Here is a 16,686-nt window from a genome sequence, read left to right as displayed (position 1 = left end):
ATATATAGTTATAGATATAAATATATATGGCACAATCCACACTGTTACAAATGATATCTATGCCATTAATGTTGTCAAACACTTGTGTATGCAGTGTGTGCATCATCAGAACAGGTAATACACATGCATCTGCTGTAACAACTTGATTGGTGTTCCGCACCAACAGACAGTCATGTATATGCCATAAAAATAATACCTAAGTATAGCCAATAAACTGTGACAGCTTGCTGTGACAAAGCTGGTACACTTCAGTTACACATCACTGGAAGATGTGTAGACAGGTATATGAAGAAGGGTGTATTGTACTCAATTACTGGTGTGATGAAGGGTGGGAACAATGAAGGTATTATGGTCTCTGATGTAAATGTCCTTCACATACTCAGTACTTATGTTACGAACAAGGGAGTAGTTAGCACTGTGACCACATGCTGGTTGATGTTCCACTTGCTGTCTACCCCAGAACACAAGTCACATACCTATTAGTCTGATTTTAGGGTGTGATGTCCACATTATACTTGGGTTGTGTGATTGTTTTTAGGACTTAAAAAATCCCCCCATGTGTTCTTGCCATTGCACTTGTTGTTATGGTTGTGGCAGCAATCTTTGTTATGTGTTGATACTGTCTGTATTATACTAATTTCACAGTTGGAGTTAACAATTGCCCCCAGTCAGTAGCCCTTCAGGCAGCTGTTTGGACACAGGATGTGTATGTCATCTGTGATGTCCATCAATTAAGTAATGGACAGGAAAGGACCTAGCAGACAGCCCTGATGTATGGACCAGATCACTTGACCTGAGATATATGTCACTTCACACATTTCAGTTTAGTGAGAATGTGATACACTGGCCTACCCAGTTGGTGATATAGCTGTTTATGGCCACATATGACAGCGTTGATTGAATACCTCAGTGAGGATTTATGTCAAATGCCTTGACCTGGTCAAGTTTCACAAGATGATACTGGTGTCATCATGCATGTCCTCAATGATCTCTTTGAGGACATCTATCAGATGTAACAGATATGATGTGGCATTAACAACTGACACAGGTGTGTTGCATATAGTCGGAATATTGCTAGAGTCCATTTAGAAGAGGTCCATGATGACATGTTGGTCTACCTCACAGTTGAGGAAAGTCAGAATGTCTCTATACATGTATGCATCAGGTGCTGTCCCCCCTACTCAGATGGGTACATGTTGATGTGCACCCTTCTATGGGAACATAGCCCATGTGGAGGGTGTTTTGAAGTGTGTATTCAACCATTTCACGAAGGTGTATGTGCTGAGTTATGCCATAGGTGATCTTTGTTGTCACAGCCCATTGATTCTGTATGATGGGCCTGGTTGAAGGTAAGACAGTGCATACTGCCTATTGTGATCTGGCCTAGGGTTTGGACACAGCCCCCCATGCAGGTATCATTGAGAAACTCTTATGTCGCTAGATGGGTGAAAAATTGACTCACCGACAGAACACATACTGTGAAAGTTGGTGGATCAACCTGTACCAGTAGAGTTGTCACCATTGGCAAACCCCAGGGATCTGTGCTTGGCCCTTTACTCATTAGACTCTATTTCTTGACAGTTCCGGCTAAAGTATATGGCCTTTGGCTTACCATGTATGCTGATTCTTGCATATTGAGTGCAATCACTGAGCCCAACAATGATGATAACATATTACAGGAGGAGCTAACACAGACAAATGATTGGTGAGAAAGCCACATGATCTACAAATAAATGCAGAAATGTGTCTTTGTGCTGTCCTTCTGGAAAGTGGAAGTCCATGTTAATTTCAGCATTGACAGCAGTCCTGGTATGCTGAAACCCAGTGATGCAGGCACTGGAAACACATGTAGATAGAAATCTGAACTCTGACCAGCAGCTGTCCACACTGGCATTGAAAGCCTGTGTTGTGCAAGTCATATATCATGCCATCATATTCAGATCTTATGAATGTATAGCAGCATTGTACTCAAACCTCATCAGAACAGTATTGAGTATAATGCTCTATTTTACATGTATCTCACCAGATACATGCAACAGCTGGACAGAGCACAGGGCTTTCTCATCAAAAAACACAGGGTCTACAAACCATGCCATGATGTATGTGAATAGATTAAAATCCATGTCACTGTAATCTGTATCCTATAGGATGAGGTGACTTCTCCCTGGCCTCCAGGCCAGACTCTGAACTTGCCCCGGTGGGAATAGTGCATATCCACAAAACTGATATACCTGATGACATCAACATTGTTTGTTGAGGAGAATATGATAATAACAGTGTCCCACATTCTGTAAAAGGCTCTCTGTAATGTCAAGCAAAAGGACAAATGCATATACACACACACTCACACCCAGCTGTCTGCAGTGAGAAAAGAACCGATAACTGTCTAAGTACACAGACTACAGTCCTCTGTATTTAAGGCAAGTGCCACAGCTCAAGCCTGATTTGGAGTGTCTCAGACAAAAGAAGTGGCTGGTGAGGAGAATATGGTAATAATAGTGTCACACATGCCGGTATAAAATGCTCTCTGTAATGTCAAGCAAGAGTGCACACGCGCATGCGTGCGTGCACACACACACACACACACACACACACACACACACACACACACACACACACACACACACGCACATAAACACTTGACTGCAGTGAGAACAGAACCCCTACCTACCTAAGTACACAGACTACAGAACTCAGTACTTTATGTAAGAGCCACGGCACAAGTCTGACTTTTACAAGAGTGCAGGTCAATTTATACTGGATGACATCAGCAGGCCATATGGGAGAGTAGATGTTGGGAGCTTTGCATGAAATGGATGTGTAGACATGTGCAAATATCAAAATAAGGTCATTCCATGGCATTGGAGTAGTAACAGTAAGATACACACTTCTTTACACACACACACACACACACACACACACACACACACACACACACACACACACACACACACACACCTACAGTTGACTGCAGCAAGAACAGAACCCCTACATGCTTAAGTACACAGACTACAGAACTCAGTACTTTATGCAAGCGGCACTGCCCACATCTGACTTTTATAAGAGTTCAAGTCAACTTATAGTGGATGACATCAGCAGGCCATGCAGGAGAGAAGATTTTTGGAGGCCTGCATAGGTTCTTAGCTTCATAGGTTGATAGGTTATCAGCCTAATGGCCCTAGAGTGCTTAGAAGCACAGCTGTGTAAAAACACAAGTACCCTTAATGAGCATTGTTAGTAGAACGATTTTGTGAACAGCACCAATTGGCCCTGTCCGTGAGGGACATAGGTGCCACCCCTAGAGTCACTTTAAAATCACCCATCCACTTGTCAAGGTTGTGCTTGAACAGGGTCATTGAGGAGCACTGCTTCACATGCAGTGGGAGCCTATTACAGAGTAGTGTCAATCGCTGGGGATATATGTGTCTCTCCAGCACTTTCTGTTTTTGTCCCAGGTTAGGTTGAGTATCCTGGAGCAAGTTATTCTTGTCCCATTTGAGATGCAGATGTCCAGCATTTCCAGTAGGGAAGGTTCTGAGACTGCTCTGTAGACCAGTCATACATCAGCTCTCAGCAGTCTGCCTGATACTGTGTACAGTGACAGGTCTATCAGACTTTCCATGTATGTCATGTTTTAGAGGCCCTGGATTCTTCCAGTCATAAACCTCAGTGTTTTCTCCAATTTGCTGCAAGTGTGTGGTGAGGTACAGACAGCAGGACCATAGTCCTTAATTAGTGGTCTGAAAAGGGTAGAGTACAGCAGAGCTATGGCCTCCCTGGTCCTGCATGTGCTGCCCATGTGTTTGAGGTGCACAATGCAGAATGTTTGTCTCATCACTATGGACACACAGTGATTAAAGTGTAAATTGCTATCAGCATGCATTTCTAAGTCTCACAACACTGTGTTTGAGCTTAGATGGATGCTGTGTATATCATAATTAGCAGGGGTACTTCATTCCCAAAGGTGATAGTGAGGTATGGTTTGCTTTAAGGTTCAGTCCTTGAGTTTGGCACTGATCATTTGTCTGTGTCAGCCCCTTCTGTAATATGTTACCATGACTGGGGGACTCTATATGAGTGCATCCATTTAATAGTAATCTGCAAACTTGGTAAAGCACAGGCCATCAACCATTGACTGGGCTTCAGAGAAACAGTATCCAGCACAGATCCTTGCAGTGTTTCACTGGTAAGTAGGCTAGTGGTGGAGGTACAATCCCCAACTTTGACAGTGTGTGTTCTGTCAACAGCCAGTTGGCTTTCCATCTAGTAATGTATGGCTTAATTCCAAGATGGGAGATTTTCAGTGTGAGACATGAATGAGGGATAGTGCCAAAGGCATTGGATAACTCAACATAGGCAGTATGTCCTGGTGTCCCTCATCCAGGTTTTTGGGGTCAATATCAAAGTACTCCAATAGTTTTAATAAGCAGGATCTACCCTTGACAAGAACAAAATAGGTCAGGTTAAGTGTGTTGAAGGTCACCTATGTCCCTGTGGATACGATTCATGCTGATTCCTTCCTTAGCCTTGCAGATAAAGCTTTTTAGGCTTATCGGTCAGTAGTTGTAGTTCTGCATGTTACCAGATTAACATAAATTGCATATCACACAATATTGGATATTACTTTCTGTAGTGTAGGACATATGTCTGTGGAAAAAGTACTGAGACATCAAGGTTGCAGTGCTTGGGGAGGCAACACATGGCTGGAATGTAAATATCTGACATATTGTTAGGTAGGGCCCTCTGTTATGTTTCCACATGTAATTTCATATCTTAGACAGGAAGTATACAGTAGACAGCAGTAATACATAATATTTACTTTTCCATAGAGCGGAGAGCAGCAGGTTTGCACGATGGTTGGCAAACTGTACCCACATGCGAGATGCACATTTCCAATACTATTCATGTTTGTGTGTAGCTAAGCAGTACGCAAATGTGAGCCGCATTGCTAAAGTTTGAGAGTTAGTACTGACTCCATGAAATGCAAAAGCTGCTTAACTGTGTGGCAGCATGTGTTAATGCATTGATACGTCTTTTTGAGCCCAGACGATACTGGTTTCGAATCCAGGTGTGTCTAATAGTTTTAAATACTTTTCAATAAACATTGATAATGCAATGTCATAGATTCTTTATAGTACATATGCACGGCTGCGTGTTGGCATAGCTCAGCAGGGTTAAGCGACATTGCGTGGCAGTAACTGCAGCAGTTTGCCACTACTCACCATTGCTGCATGTTGCTGTGCAGTGCACACTTCCTTGCCACAGTTTTGTCAGAATCAACTCCTCCTGCTGGTAGGATTGCATCCTTACTATTAAATGTCTAGGTTGCCTTCTCATAGCCAGATTTGGAGCATACACACAATGTGCCCTTTCAGTTAACAACTCATGCTGCGGAATACCAGTCCATTTGCTTATTTGTGCTTTCATAAAATTAATACAGTCTGTTAATTCCAACTTCTCTGGTACAGCTGAAAGTTTCAGGTTTTCCTTATGTGCTCTGTCCTCTAATTTTATTATTTTTTGAAACATCTCTTCTTGAGCAGTGTCTTCATTTTGACCTCTGATATTTGCAGTTTATCACCTCATCTGAATATCTGTTTAAAGGCGTCTTCCATTTTTCCAGCCTTTTGTTGTTTGAGTTGATACACTCCATCAGTGTTTCATTTATTTCAACCAAGTCTGTGTGCAGTTGTTGTATACTTTCTTCTAGGTTACTGGAAGTCATATCTAGAGCTTGTACTGCTTTTTGCTGAACTGCTGCAATACTTTTCCCAGTCAGTGTGTTTCCTCACCTTTTGTAGCTGATTTTTTTCAGGTCTTTTGCATTTCTTTTTTCCTGGCATCCAGGTAGTGCACTTACTATTGCCCAGAAACACAGAAGTCCACTTGTCCTTTCTGCTGAATTTGTGTTTTCACACTGGGAGAGCTAAACTTAAGCTGTTACTCAATGCGTAGCCATCTTAGAAGTTGGCACATGCATAACTCATGGCTAAAAACAAAAAAGAACAATTAACAAATATCTTTCAAAAATAATGTATACAATGCATGATAGAAAGTGCAAGTTATCAGAGGTTTTCAGGCACCAGGTCCCAGGCCCCAGAATCACAGCTGTATAAAGGGCTTTCAACACAAGCTTAGTTGACAGACCCAGCCTTAGTCTTTGCCCTGGACCCTACCAAGTCTAATACAGGCCTTGCTCAGAGGTGTGCACAGAAGGTCACTGTATCTTATGCAGAGTTGAAGATAGTGTATTCATTATTTATTTAGTGTTCCTGAAGTCAAATTAGAGAAGATCAATGTAGTTTTTCTAGGAATAGTGTACTTTCTAGAAACAGCAAGTTGGAATACATTACTGTGATCATTATTTTTCCACTTTTCTCCCAAACATGAGTCACATATAGAGATAGTTAACTTTGGTGGGCATGAGTAAGGAGGCATGCTGTGCATTTATGTCTGAAAATGAAAAGTTGAATTATATTACTATAGTCATGTATGCTTTCACTTTTACCTCAGTCTAACTTCAGTGAGGTACATAGAAGGTGTCAGGTGAAGAGGAGTTTAGTGTACACGTATGATAGCAACAACATGAAATAATACCTGTGTCCATATGTTCTGTCACTTCCATTTCATTCAGACAGTTAATGTCTTTTTATGGAGGGATAGAGAGACAGGCCCTATTTCCAGAGGTATAGAGAGGCAGGCCCTATTTCCAGACATGATTAATGTACCTTCACAAGATTTGTCATCTCTGTTATTGTGGGCTACTATTTAGTCAGATTTGAACATTAAGTTTTGGGAATAGCTAGTTTCTTAATTGAAAAAAAGAAAAGAATAAAACTGAATTGTTTTCATTGCTCATCATTTTTGTGCAGGCCTTCATTGGATCAAAAGTTCAGACAAATGCTCTAAAGTGCACATCAAAGCATCTAGAAGTCAGTGGCTTCCTGGGTATGGCAGTCACCAGACATGTGGCTTAATCCAGTTACTTCATCAACATGTATTATAGTGCAGTCATTGCCAGTTAGGGTGTGTTGAAAGGTCGGAGGAAAAAGCTGGTGTAAAACAAAATGTGGAAAAATCAAGAAGTAGTGTACATGGATGGTGTGGGAGTCCAGGATGGGAGAAAGCAGGAAGGACACTGGTGATGCAGAGGAGACCAGTGTGCAACATGAAGAGCATCATGGATTTCTTTGTCCAGTCTCCATTTCATCTAATTGCAGTTGAATATCTGAAGTGTATATAGTCAGTAAAATGGCTAGAATGAGTTGGCATTAAGGCAGGCTGTCAGTTCAAGTGACTGCAGCTGCTATCTGATCACAGGTAAATTTTCTTTGGTCTACCATAATATGGCCCTGGCCCTGGCCCTGGCCCATTCCGATTACCTGCATCCATTAATTTGCTTCCTTCAACCTCCCCCTTGGTTTGGAGTCACTAACTGCCACTGGACTCAAATAATCTTAAAAAAAAAAAGAAAATAAAAAAACAGTCATTTAAATGCAGCATAAGAGTAAGCAATGAAGTAGCAGTCTGTGTCAACACTGGCTAGATGCATCAATGCATCTGAATAAGCAGCTTCTCCTGGAAAGATGCCAAAGTCCCAAGGCTCAGGTCTCTTGCCAAGCCACAAAGGAATCAAATGAAGTAAAACACAGATGAAACAGAAAGTCAGGCAGGCCAGAAGTAGCTGGGTGCTGTAAATGAGAGAATATGTTTAAGTGCTGAAGTGCAGGAATGAGGGAAGCAAGTGTAAAGGCAGCTATCTCGAGCCTAAATGTCTTGAAGTGAAAGCAAGACATCATGATCCTGATAACATCAATAAAGCTACAGATTCAGATACAAAAGGCCAAGTATGAAGGCTGTGTAATCCAAAAGCAAAATGCTGCAAAAATCCAGTACAAAATACTTCTTCTTTCGGCTTTTCCTGGTTAGGGGTCGCCACAGCGGATCATCTGTCCGCTCATGATTGGCAGTGGAGTTTTACGGTGTCGAGTTGCCAGCCCGGCGCCCAACCTTCCACAGAAGGCAATCCAGTAGAAAATACTAAAAGTGTAAAAAGTTCCAGTTAAGCTAAGGTTAGTCCAGAGAGATAGCAAAGCAAGAAGGCAGTGGAAAATGCTAAAGCGAGATCTGTTGGTTAAATGAGGAATCACTGAAAGCACATCTTTCAAACTGAGCAACAGACAGGCAAAAGGAAAAGCATCTTATAGAAGTAGGCAGACTACTGCCTTCATTGTGCATATACCATGTGAAGGTTAAGGTATACAAAGTAAAAGTGGTGGGAGGTGGCGATAAGAGAAGATGGTTTGAAAAAGCTTTACAAAATAGCGCTGAAGAAGTTTCTTGTTTTGGTACTGTGGATGGAAAAATCTGAGAAAGTAAGGATAAGTCTAAAGTAATAAATGAGGTACGTTTTCCATTTTATATGTGGGATGTGAATTGAATGTTCCTCAAAGAATTCCAACAAAGACCAGCAGGAGGAGAGGTACTGTAGTAGGTATGTAGTAGGCATATGACTATTTTCATCTAGAAGATATGACCTTATCTGCTGTTTGAATGTTTCTTTATTACAGATTTTGGACCCTTATTACTGGCAGATGGAAATTAACTGGTTGAATCATGTTTCATATTAAAATCTGGTGTCGTTCATGACATATAAACAGGTATATTGGGATGGTTGTGATTTTATGGCTCAGAAAAAAAATATTTTTTTCCCTATTTATATTTTGGCTTTCTGATGTTATTCAGTTAACAATAGCTTTGAAAATTATGGAAAAAGAACCTCTTAGTGGATGGAAAAAATAGCATAGGAATGAGGTATTTTTTTTATACTTGCTTAAATGAAATAATGGCTGTTTTCTTTTTCTAATGATTTGCATTTTTTATCATTTATACATCTGTTTGACTTTTTGTATTTTTTTTTTATTAGTTTAATTATTTTTGGCATCTTCCTACCCCGACTCTTAGTATTTCATAGTAATACTACAGAAAGGTGCTGCAAATTACCCTTGTTTATTGTTTTGCTACATTCCATGTCCATTTTTTTCTGTGTAAGTCTTGAATTTTGCTCTTGCTTCTGGAACACTTCCCATCTTCGTCTTAATTTCAAAGAACAGTTGTTGAAATTCATGTTTCCATCCCAACTATGAATACTTTTGCTCCTTTTGGGTTTGAAATGAGATGGGAAAGTAGATATGGCCAAATTTATAACTTATCACTCACTTTCACATGCCAGCATCTATCCTCTGCTTAATTATGTGGTTAGGCTGGAAGTCATTGCATTCTCCACCAGTGTATTCCCTGTCATCTGATATGCCATGAATTAGATGATTTAGACTGCAATAATAAAGCCTGCTACTGAGTTTGGTTTAAGTTCCTGCAGTTTAGTATGGGAGGAAGTATAATTTCACACAGTGAATCTTTCCCTCTGCTCTAATTTGAGTTTTGAAACGAACATGCAGATTATGTACTTATACAATTTTTTAACCAGGAGAGTAGGCTAATCCCTAGGAGTTGTTTTTAGTTAGGCAGGTATGACATAGAAATGCAAGGTTATAATATCCTTGTACACAAACATTGTGCTAAGATTAGGGATTAGTTAGGGGCAGATTACATGTTTATGTGGTACATGATTCATAAAGAAAGACTGTAGTCTTCCTCATGCCATGTAGGCAGGTGAGGAATCCCAGGGACCGGTGCTCAGTTCTTGTGTGAATTCGGTTTGATATGCTAGAACACTTTGAAATTTTACATTGGCATAGAACACAAATGTAACATTTCAATGTAATGGAGCTCCCGTTTATACTCAATGGGCCATTGCAGCATATGCTGTACCTATATGTTAGCGTGGGTATTGCAAGCATTTTTTAATTAATTTAATTGGGTAAGTACTGTACACGCACATATCCCTTTTCCAAGGTAAATTGGGGGTATCATCTGTTTAAGCAACTGGCTCAGAGTCATACGGTAGGCAAATGGAAGTGGAATGAGTCAAACTATGTACTCTGGACTACAGGAACAGGTGGAAAGCCTAAATGCCTGCAGTACCAGTTATGGCATACAAGTGAAATTGGTATGCAGCATGCTAGGGATCTAGTAGGTAGGGACTGGGGGTATCTATGGTATTGTGTTTTTTTAATTGTCTTCAATTTTACACTGGTGAGGATTTGAATCTTACTTTTTTAAAAAAAACAATGAGACTGTGCTATAGTAGTGAAACCTTATAGCATGCCACCGCTGTATTCGTGACCATAACACTGCATGCATGACAAAGATTTCTCTGTCATGCACACAGTACTGTGGTTGAAGTACAAGTAGCTTTGCGGAGTTGGGAACCTTTGGGTATCATTGGAACCTGCACTTCGCTCTTGGGCAAAGTCAGACCACATCATGCATTGGTAATGAGTTAATTAACATAGAATGTTAATAGGTTACAGAAGTATGTATGCTTTAGCATTCTTTGTACAGACAAGAGACTCTGGCATAACATCCAGAGTCTCCTTTGTGACCCCCCCCCCCAGATGTCATATAGACCGAATAGAAGGAGATTTAATGTTCTATCCAGGTGTCTCAACTAGCTCTTTGCAGCTGTAGCCTATGTCCCCTCTACTAGCCATTCAATGCCAGCTTGAAACCCCCAGAATTCCCTGCTAAAGTAGTACCCCTTCCATTCATCTGTGACTCTGTCTATGTGCTTCCTCATGTATCATTTGAAATTTGATGTAACAGCCATTCTTGATCCCACCTATCAGCCATTTCTTTTGAGTTCAGGTCATTCAGCTTTCCCCTTTAGAATGCTTGGTACACATACAAAATTTCTACTTTCTTTCCCCACTTCTCCTGTACTCAGAATAAACATCTCCCATATCTGATCCTTAACATCATCCTGACCATCTTCACAGATCTCCTAAGCCTCACTTCCTTCACCATGAAAGGACTGCAGAACTTCATGCTGCATTCCATATGGGGCTTTGACAACTGTTACATATAGAGGTGCAGAATTACCCAACCCCCTGCAGTCAAACATGTTATCAGCCTTTGCTACTGCCTTTTTCACTTGCCCATGATGGTACATCCTGGGTATGATTATATTTTAAAAGCCCTTTTCTAAGTTTTCACTTTTCAGGCTAATTTCTCTTTGCTTGTATTACACCCTGTATTACTGCATCACAGGACCACTTGTCATCATTGAATTGAAGTTTCCAGTGATCTGCTGTCTCACCAGTCTGGCCAGAGCCCACATGATACTGACTCTCCCTGTAGCCATTGGTTGCTGCCACCCGTGGCTTGGTGTCCTCCATGCAGAAACACATGCTATTCTGTATTCCTGCTAAGGTATCTGAAATAAGCACAGTGAAAATGATTGTGCTGAGTGTGAGTTCTTGTGGCACTTGGCTTACTTCTGTCTGTCAACACCACACTTGCTACGCCCCTTTGTTCCTTGCCTTTTAGTCTTCTGCCTAATTTTGCATTATGTGTTGTACTTCTAACCTTGTCAGTTTGCTTGTTAACCTCTTATATGTAACTGTCAAAACCTTTCTAATATCAAGGTACATGTCATTTAAAGATTTTCCAATATCTTTCACAACAATCCCCTAGACTAGAACTTTTTGAGCCTGGATCATTACTAGAAAGTGTAGGAAGACCAGCCCACTTATGAGTAAACAAATGGAAATAAATCGAAAAATTAAATAAAACTGGATCAGGTTTGTCTGACATGTCTTATTGGTGAACTTATGCTGATTATTTCCCACAGTTCTTGAAGACCTAAGAACATTTTCAGTCTGCCTGTCAATATCCTTTCATTATTTTACCTGGAGCAAATGTCAGGCTAACCATCCTGTCATCTGCCAATAAATTTAGTGATCTTTATGTTTTGGCACAACTGTGGCTTCCCTCCATGCTTTTGGCAGTTGACCATTTTTTTCCCTGTTGTTTTTCTGCGTCCATCCATAATTTTCCTGCCTAACCCCTTTTCTCTTCTTCTGCTGTGACTGTAGCATAATTCTCTTCAGTGAGGAGTGCCTTGAAGAAGTGTAAATTAAGTAGGTGTACCTTTTGCAGTCAGAATGACTGTTCTGTTGTACAGTCTCGTTTTACTCTTTTATACATACTGCATCACGTAATGTAGCCGAGTACCATGCGCTACAACAAGGCGGCCTATAGATTGTTCTTACTGCTACTATCTTCACAGAAGAAAGACTGTGTCCTCATCTAAAAAAAAAAAAAACAATCCATTACAGCAGAAAATTGTTCTTAGGCTGCCGATAAAGGGACTAATGCAAAAGTTACATTTAAGTATCTTGTGGATGGTGTTTTTTATTTCTCCTGGGTTTTGAGTATCCAATGAACCTGAAAGTTGCTATTTTCATAGGTCCAGGTTCAATACTGATGTGAAATGCTTGATACAGAAGCAAACCTATTACATATAATTGTGTGGCAACCTATGTTTTTTATATCTAAGGTTCATTGCTAATATAACATGTTTAATAGAGAACATGCTATAAATTGCTAAGTACCATTTTTAAAGAGTGAAACCTTTTAATCACTGCAAATGTATTGTGTTAAGTAAAAAATTAGGATATAAGCATGTGTATAAACCATAAAATACATTGTATTTAATAAAAAGTAATAATACATAATATATGTCAAAATGTCTACAGTAAGAAAGAAATGTTGCCTAAATATTATTACTGTAAAACATCTGAAAAATGTTGTACATGACTTCTGCTAATTATCACCCAAAAATTATCCATGTTGAATTAGAACTTGTTACATTTCCTAACTTAAAATGCTGAGGCATGGAAGCTATGTTGAAGTTAAAGGGTGCATGTTTTATTTTTGTTTTTCCTTAGCTCCAGCTCCTCTTACCCTAGATCCAAAAACTGCAAACCCTCTCTTGATACTTTCTGAAGACAGAACAACAGTGAAATGTGGGCGTACTAAGCAAAGTATTCCTGACAATCCTGAACGGTTCAATTGCTATCAGTGTGTACTGACGTCAGACGGTTTCAACTCGGGGAGACACTACTGGGAGGTAGAGGGGAAAGATGGTACTGATTGGTACATTGGAGCAGTAAGTGAGTCTGCAGCAAGGAAAGGGGACATCACCTTGCTACCAAAGGACGGGTACTGGATTGTGGTAAAGATGGATGGAGACATCCGTAAGATAGGTGTATATCTAGATTATGAAGGAGGTCAACTATCTTTTTACAATGCTGAAACAATGTCTCATCTCCATACATATAATCACCCTTTCAGTGAAAAAATATTTCCCTTTTTTTGGGTTTATGACATACATTCTATGATTAAAGTATGTCACTTGCACTTGTAAGGTATTCATTTACAAATACTGTGTTTGTTTTCAAAAGTATTCTATGTTCGTTTCATATGATTGAAGTTTGTATTTGATATATGTTTTTTATTTCTTTTGGGTCTTTTGTCATTTCAAAGTCTGCATTGTTGTATTAGTCGAATTTGACAAGAAAATAATTCTGCATTACTCCAACCTCACCTACCTCACTTCAAATGATGTCAGACATTGCATAATTAGTTGTGGAAGGCAGGCTGTTTCTTTATCTGTGTACATCTTTTCCAGGATACTGTATCAGTTTGAGTCTAACAAAGTTTCACAATACTTTCAGCAGAGTAAGAATGTTGTTAGTCTTTAAAAATGCTAACCTGCTCATACAGCTTATGTACAGATATAAGGGGCATATTTCAGACTACAAAATATTATTGAAAACCATTCAGTGAGTTCAGCAAATGGCAGCATTATGTGTAGTTAATTCTACTGCTGGATGTGTACAGCACATTTTAAGTTTTGGAATTTCAGTCAGGCATTGGCTCACTAGTGGGTGGTGTCAGAATTCGTGGCCACACTACAGTACCATCTCAAATTGTAAATCTGAATTAATGATTTTGGTATTTACAGAGTTTGGCACACATTTTCACCTCATTGTTCTTATTTTCATCACTTGTTCAAGGGAATGTTTTAATGACTTTATCTGACTTTACCTAGTACTTCTTACAAAATATATAAACCCTTAGATTTCAGCAGTGTGGCCTCACATAAACAGCTGCATAGTTCTGGGACTTCTGTGGACTGCCTCATTGTTGGGTGGCAATTTTCAGTTGTGCTGTTAGCTTCCCACTGGTCGCTTATTAACAGGTGTCAAAGCTCTGTATCATGGTCATAGCACTTTATGTAATTACATTTAATGCAATTCTAGATATTATTTACAAAAGGACACACAGGAACTGTCAAACTCTGATGTGGAAATTCATTCTTGTCAACCAGCAGAACTAAAGTCATAGGCATTTAGTCAGCTTAGCATCTGAAATTTTCTCATATTACAATCCCCTCCTTTGTTCTCTGTAATGCTCTGCCACACGCTTGGTCTCCAGTTCTGTTTTGCCCCATGCTCAGCAAGCATTGAAGTGCAAGCAGGCCACACTTGGTTCAAATTCCTGTACTTTGTCATGAAGTCCTTTCTTATGTGTTTGCTCCTTTATATTACCTTTGGATCACTATTTTCTTTTAGGTCCCATCTTTCTATAGATTTTTTTTGTAATTTCAGAGCAATTTTTCAGTTTATTTTCTGTCCCTCCCTAGGCTTTCATGTTTTTATCACTTCACATGTTACATTCTGTGACTTGTTGCTCTGTCATTAATAACTGTTTCTATTGGAGTTTGATATTTTACTGTAATGTGCGAGTTTGGGCTTTTTTTTTGCTCATCAGAGCTGTGGTTTGGTCACTTTTCTTATTTATTACTTGTTAATGTTGTTAGTTGTTTGCCTTTTGCTTATTTGCAGTTGAGAGAGAAAGATTCCCGAGTGCTAGTTTTCTACCTTTTTGCAGTCATTTATATTTGTTAGTTGGTAAAGGCTGGATGGTAGAACTTGCAAACAATACAAGTATGGCACAAGATCATACCCCAACATAAACACGTTCTGCGTGTGTTCAGTTTAAGAGAAAAGCACTTTGATGCACAGTATGGTTTTTATGACTCCTTTACCTGAAATACAATTAGGGATAAGAAGCACAAGCTGTCAGAACTGAAAGAGAGTTCTTGGTCCAGTCCTAGTGGGTGTCTTCACCCAGAGCTGTGCCTTTAAGTCATGGTGGAGGCATTCATCAAAATCTAACAAAAATTGCTTTTGTGTCTTCTCTCACTGGTGTGAGGTGGACAAAGGCATCTCATTTCTTCTAGGACATCCCAGTTATCCTCACCAATCATCATTCAGACTGCTGTCCCAATGAGTTTGGAATTCAACCTCCATGCTGCAATGTCAGAGTTGGCAGAAGAGTCAATCTCTGCTTGTGGTCTTGATTTCAGACTGCAGCCTTCAAGGTCGAGTGATCAATGTCATACTTGCATCTGGTATTGCCAACTTTGACACCAATGCTGGCAGGAGTTTCTTCAGCCCCGGAGTTCAGAATTAGCCCATCAGCACCAGTTTTGGCACTGATACCTTTGGTATAATCTTTAGTGTCACCGAGGTTGGCATATAAGCTTTTTGGGCCAACAGTCTTGGCACTGCAGCTGTGGTCATTGGGCATCTTTTTTTTTTTCTTAAACAAGAAACATCTTTATTGAATTATCACTTACAGCACAGACAATCATACATTTATATAAATGAAAAGAAGCCATATTGGCATATTTTTGGTTGCAAACATACATCACATATAATCCCCTGTACAGTAATTGCCTATCTAACATTACATAACTCATTCAATTCCTGCCTTCCCTTAAACCACATTCCTCCTCCAAAACATTATTCTGTATGTATTGTTCCCACAATTCCCATTTTTTTCTATGTAATTTGCTCCTATCTTTTTCTAAAGATCCCACTTACAATTATTTTATTCCTGTTACCATATTCACTACATCTAGTATGGTTGTATTAGACTTTGATTTCCATTTTCTAGTAATTGCTTTTTTGACAGCCACCAGAATTAAACTCAGCAAGGCCTTACTATATCTAAGCATTTCTGAGTCCGCATTACAGCTCAAAAATAATAATTTCCTTAGTTACACCAATTTGCTCACCCAGTATTTCTGACAGAGTAGTCTGCAGGGAATTTTTAAAGTCTGCCAACTCAATACACTCCCAAAAATATGTTTCTAATTATCTCTTTCTTCCTGATCACACCTCCAACATTTGCAATCTACCTGAGGAAAGATTCTTTGGAGTTCGCCTGTGGTATAAAAATACCTGTGCAAATACTTCCAAGCAAGATCCTAAATCTTCTAGACTTTGGTGCATATTTGCTAGCCATACATTTATCCTCCCTTTGTTTCTTTGTGAACTGCTTGTACAATTTCTCCTCCCAAATCCTTTCTAACCTCCTCTGATTGACTCCCATAGTTGACATGAAATATTTTATGTGACCTACTAATTATCCCTTTTTTAACAGCTGCTTCTGTTTAAATTCAACTGAAAACTCTACCAGTGCTGGTCTTTGATTTAGCATCACCCTATTCCTTTCTGTTTGTCTATACAATGATATCAAGCCTTGATAGGGAAGGCAATGTCTAACCTACAGTCCAAATGTGTTCTTGGTCTGTTCCTATTCCATTACCTACCCCTCTGTATTTATTTGCTCCTAAGTACATTGGTTCCTTTGCCAGTTTTCTCCAGTAATTTCCAGCCCCTCATATATATTCTCTGTGCCCCTAATTGT

At 39.6% G+C, this 16,686-nt stretch overlaps 1 protein-coding gene across 1 annotated transcript in view; it reads left to right on the top strand.

Moving 5' to 3' along the window:
* Positions 1-15,816, top strand: part of LOC122812089 (E3 ubiquitin-protein ligase TRIM39-like) — a 182,683-nt gene extending 166,867 nt beyond the window's left edge. The window contains exon 6 of the mRNA XM_044084362.1: positions 12,852-15,816. Coding sequence (XP_043940297.1) covers positions 12,852-13,330 — 479 coding nt within the window. The 3' untranslated portion in view covers positions 13,331-15,816. The remainder of the gene's footprint in view (positions 1-12,851) is intronic.
* The last annotated feature ends 870 nt before the right edge of the window (positions 15,817-16,686 follow it).

The sequence above is a fragment of the Protopterus annectens genome, chromosome 9.part0, assembly GCF_019279795.1.
Source record: "Protopterus annectens isolate FY-2018-M chromosome 9.part0, PAN1.0, whole genome shotgun sequence".
Taxonomy (NCBI): Eukaryota; Metazoa; Chordata; order Ceratodontiformes; family Protopteridae; genus Protopterus; species Protopterus annectens.
The sequence above is the reverse complement of the archived record's forward strand: the minus strand, read 5'-3'. Positions and strand labels throughout refer to the sequence as shown.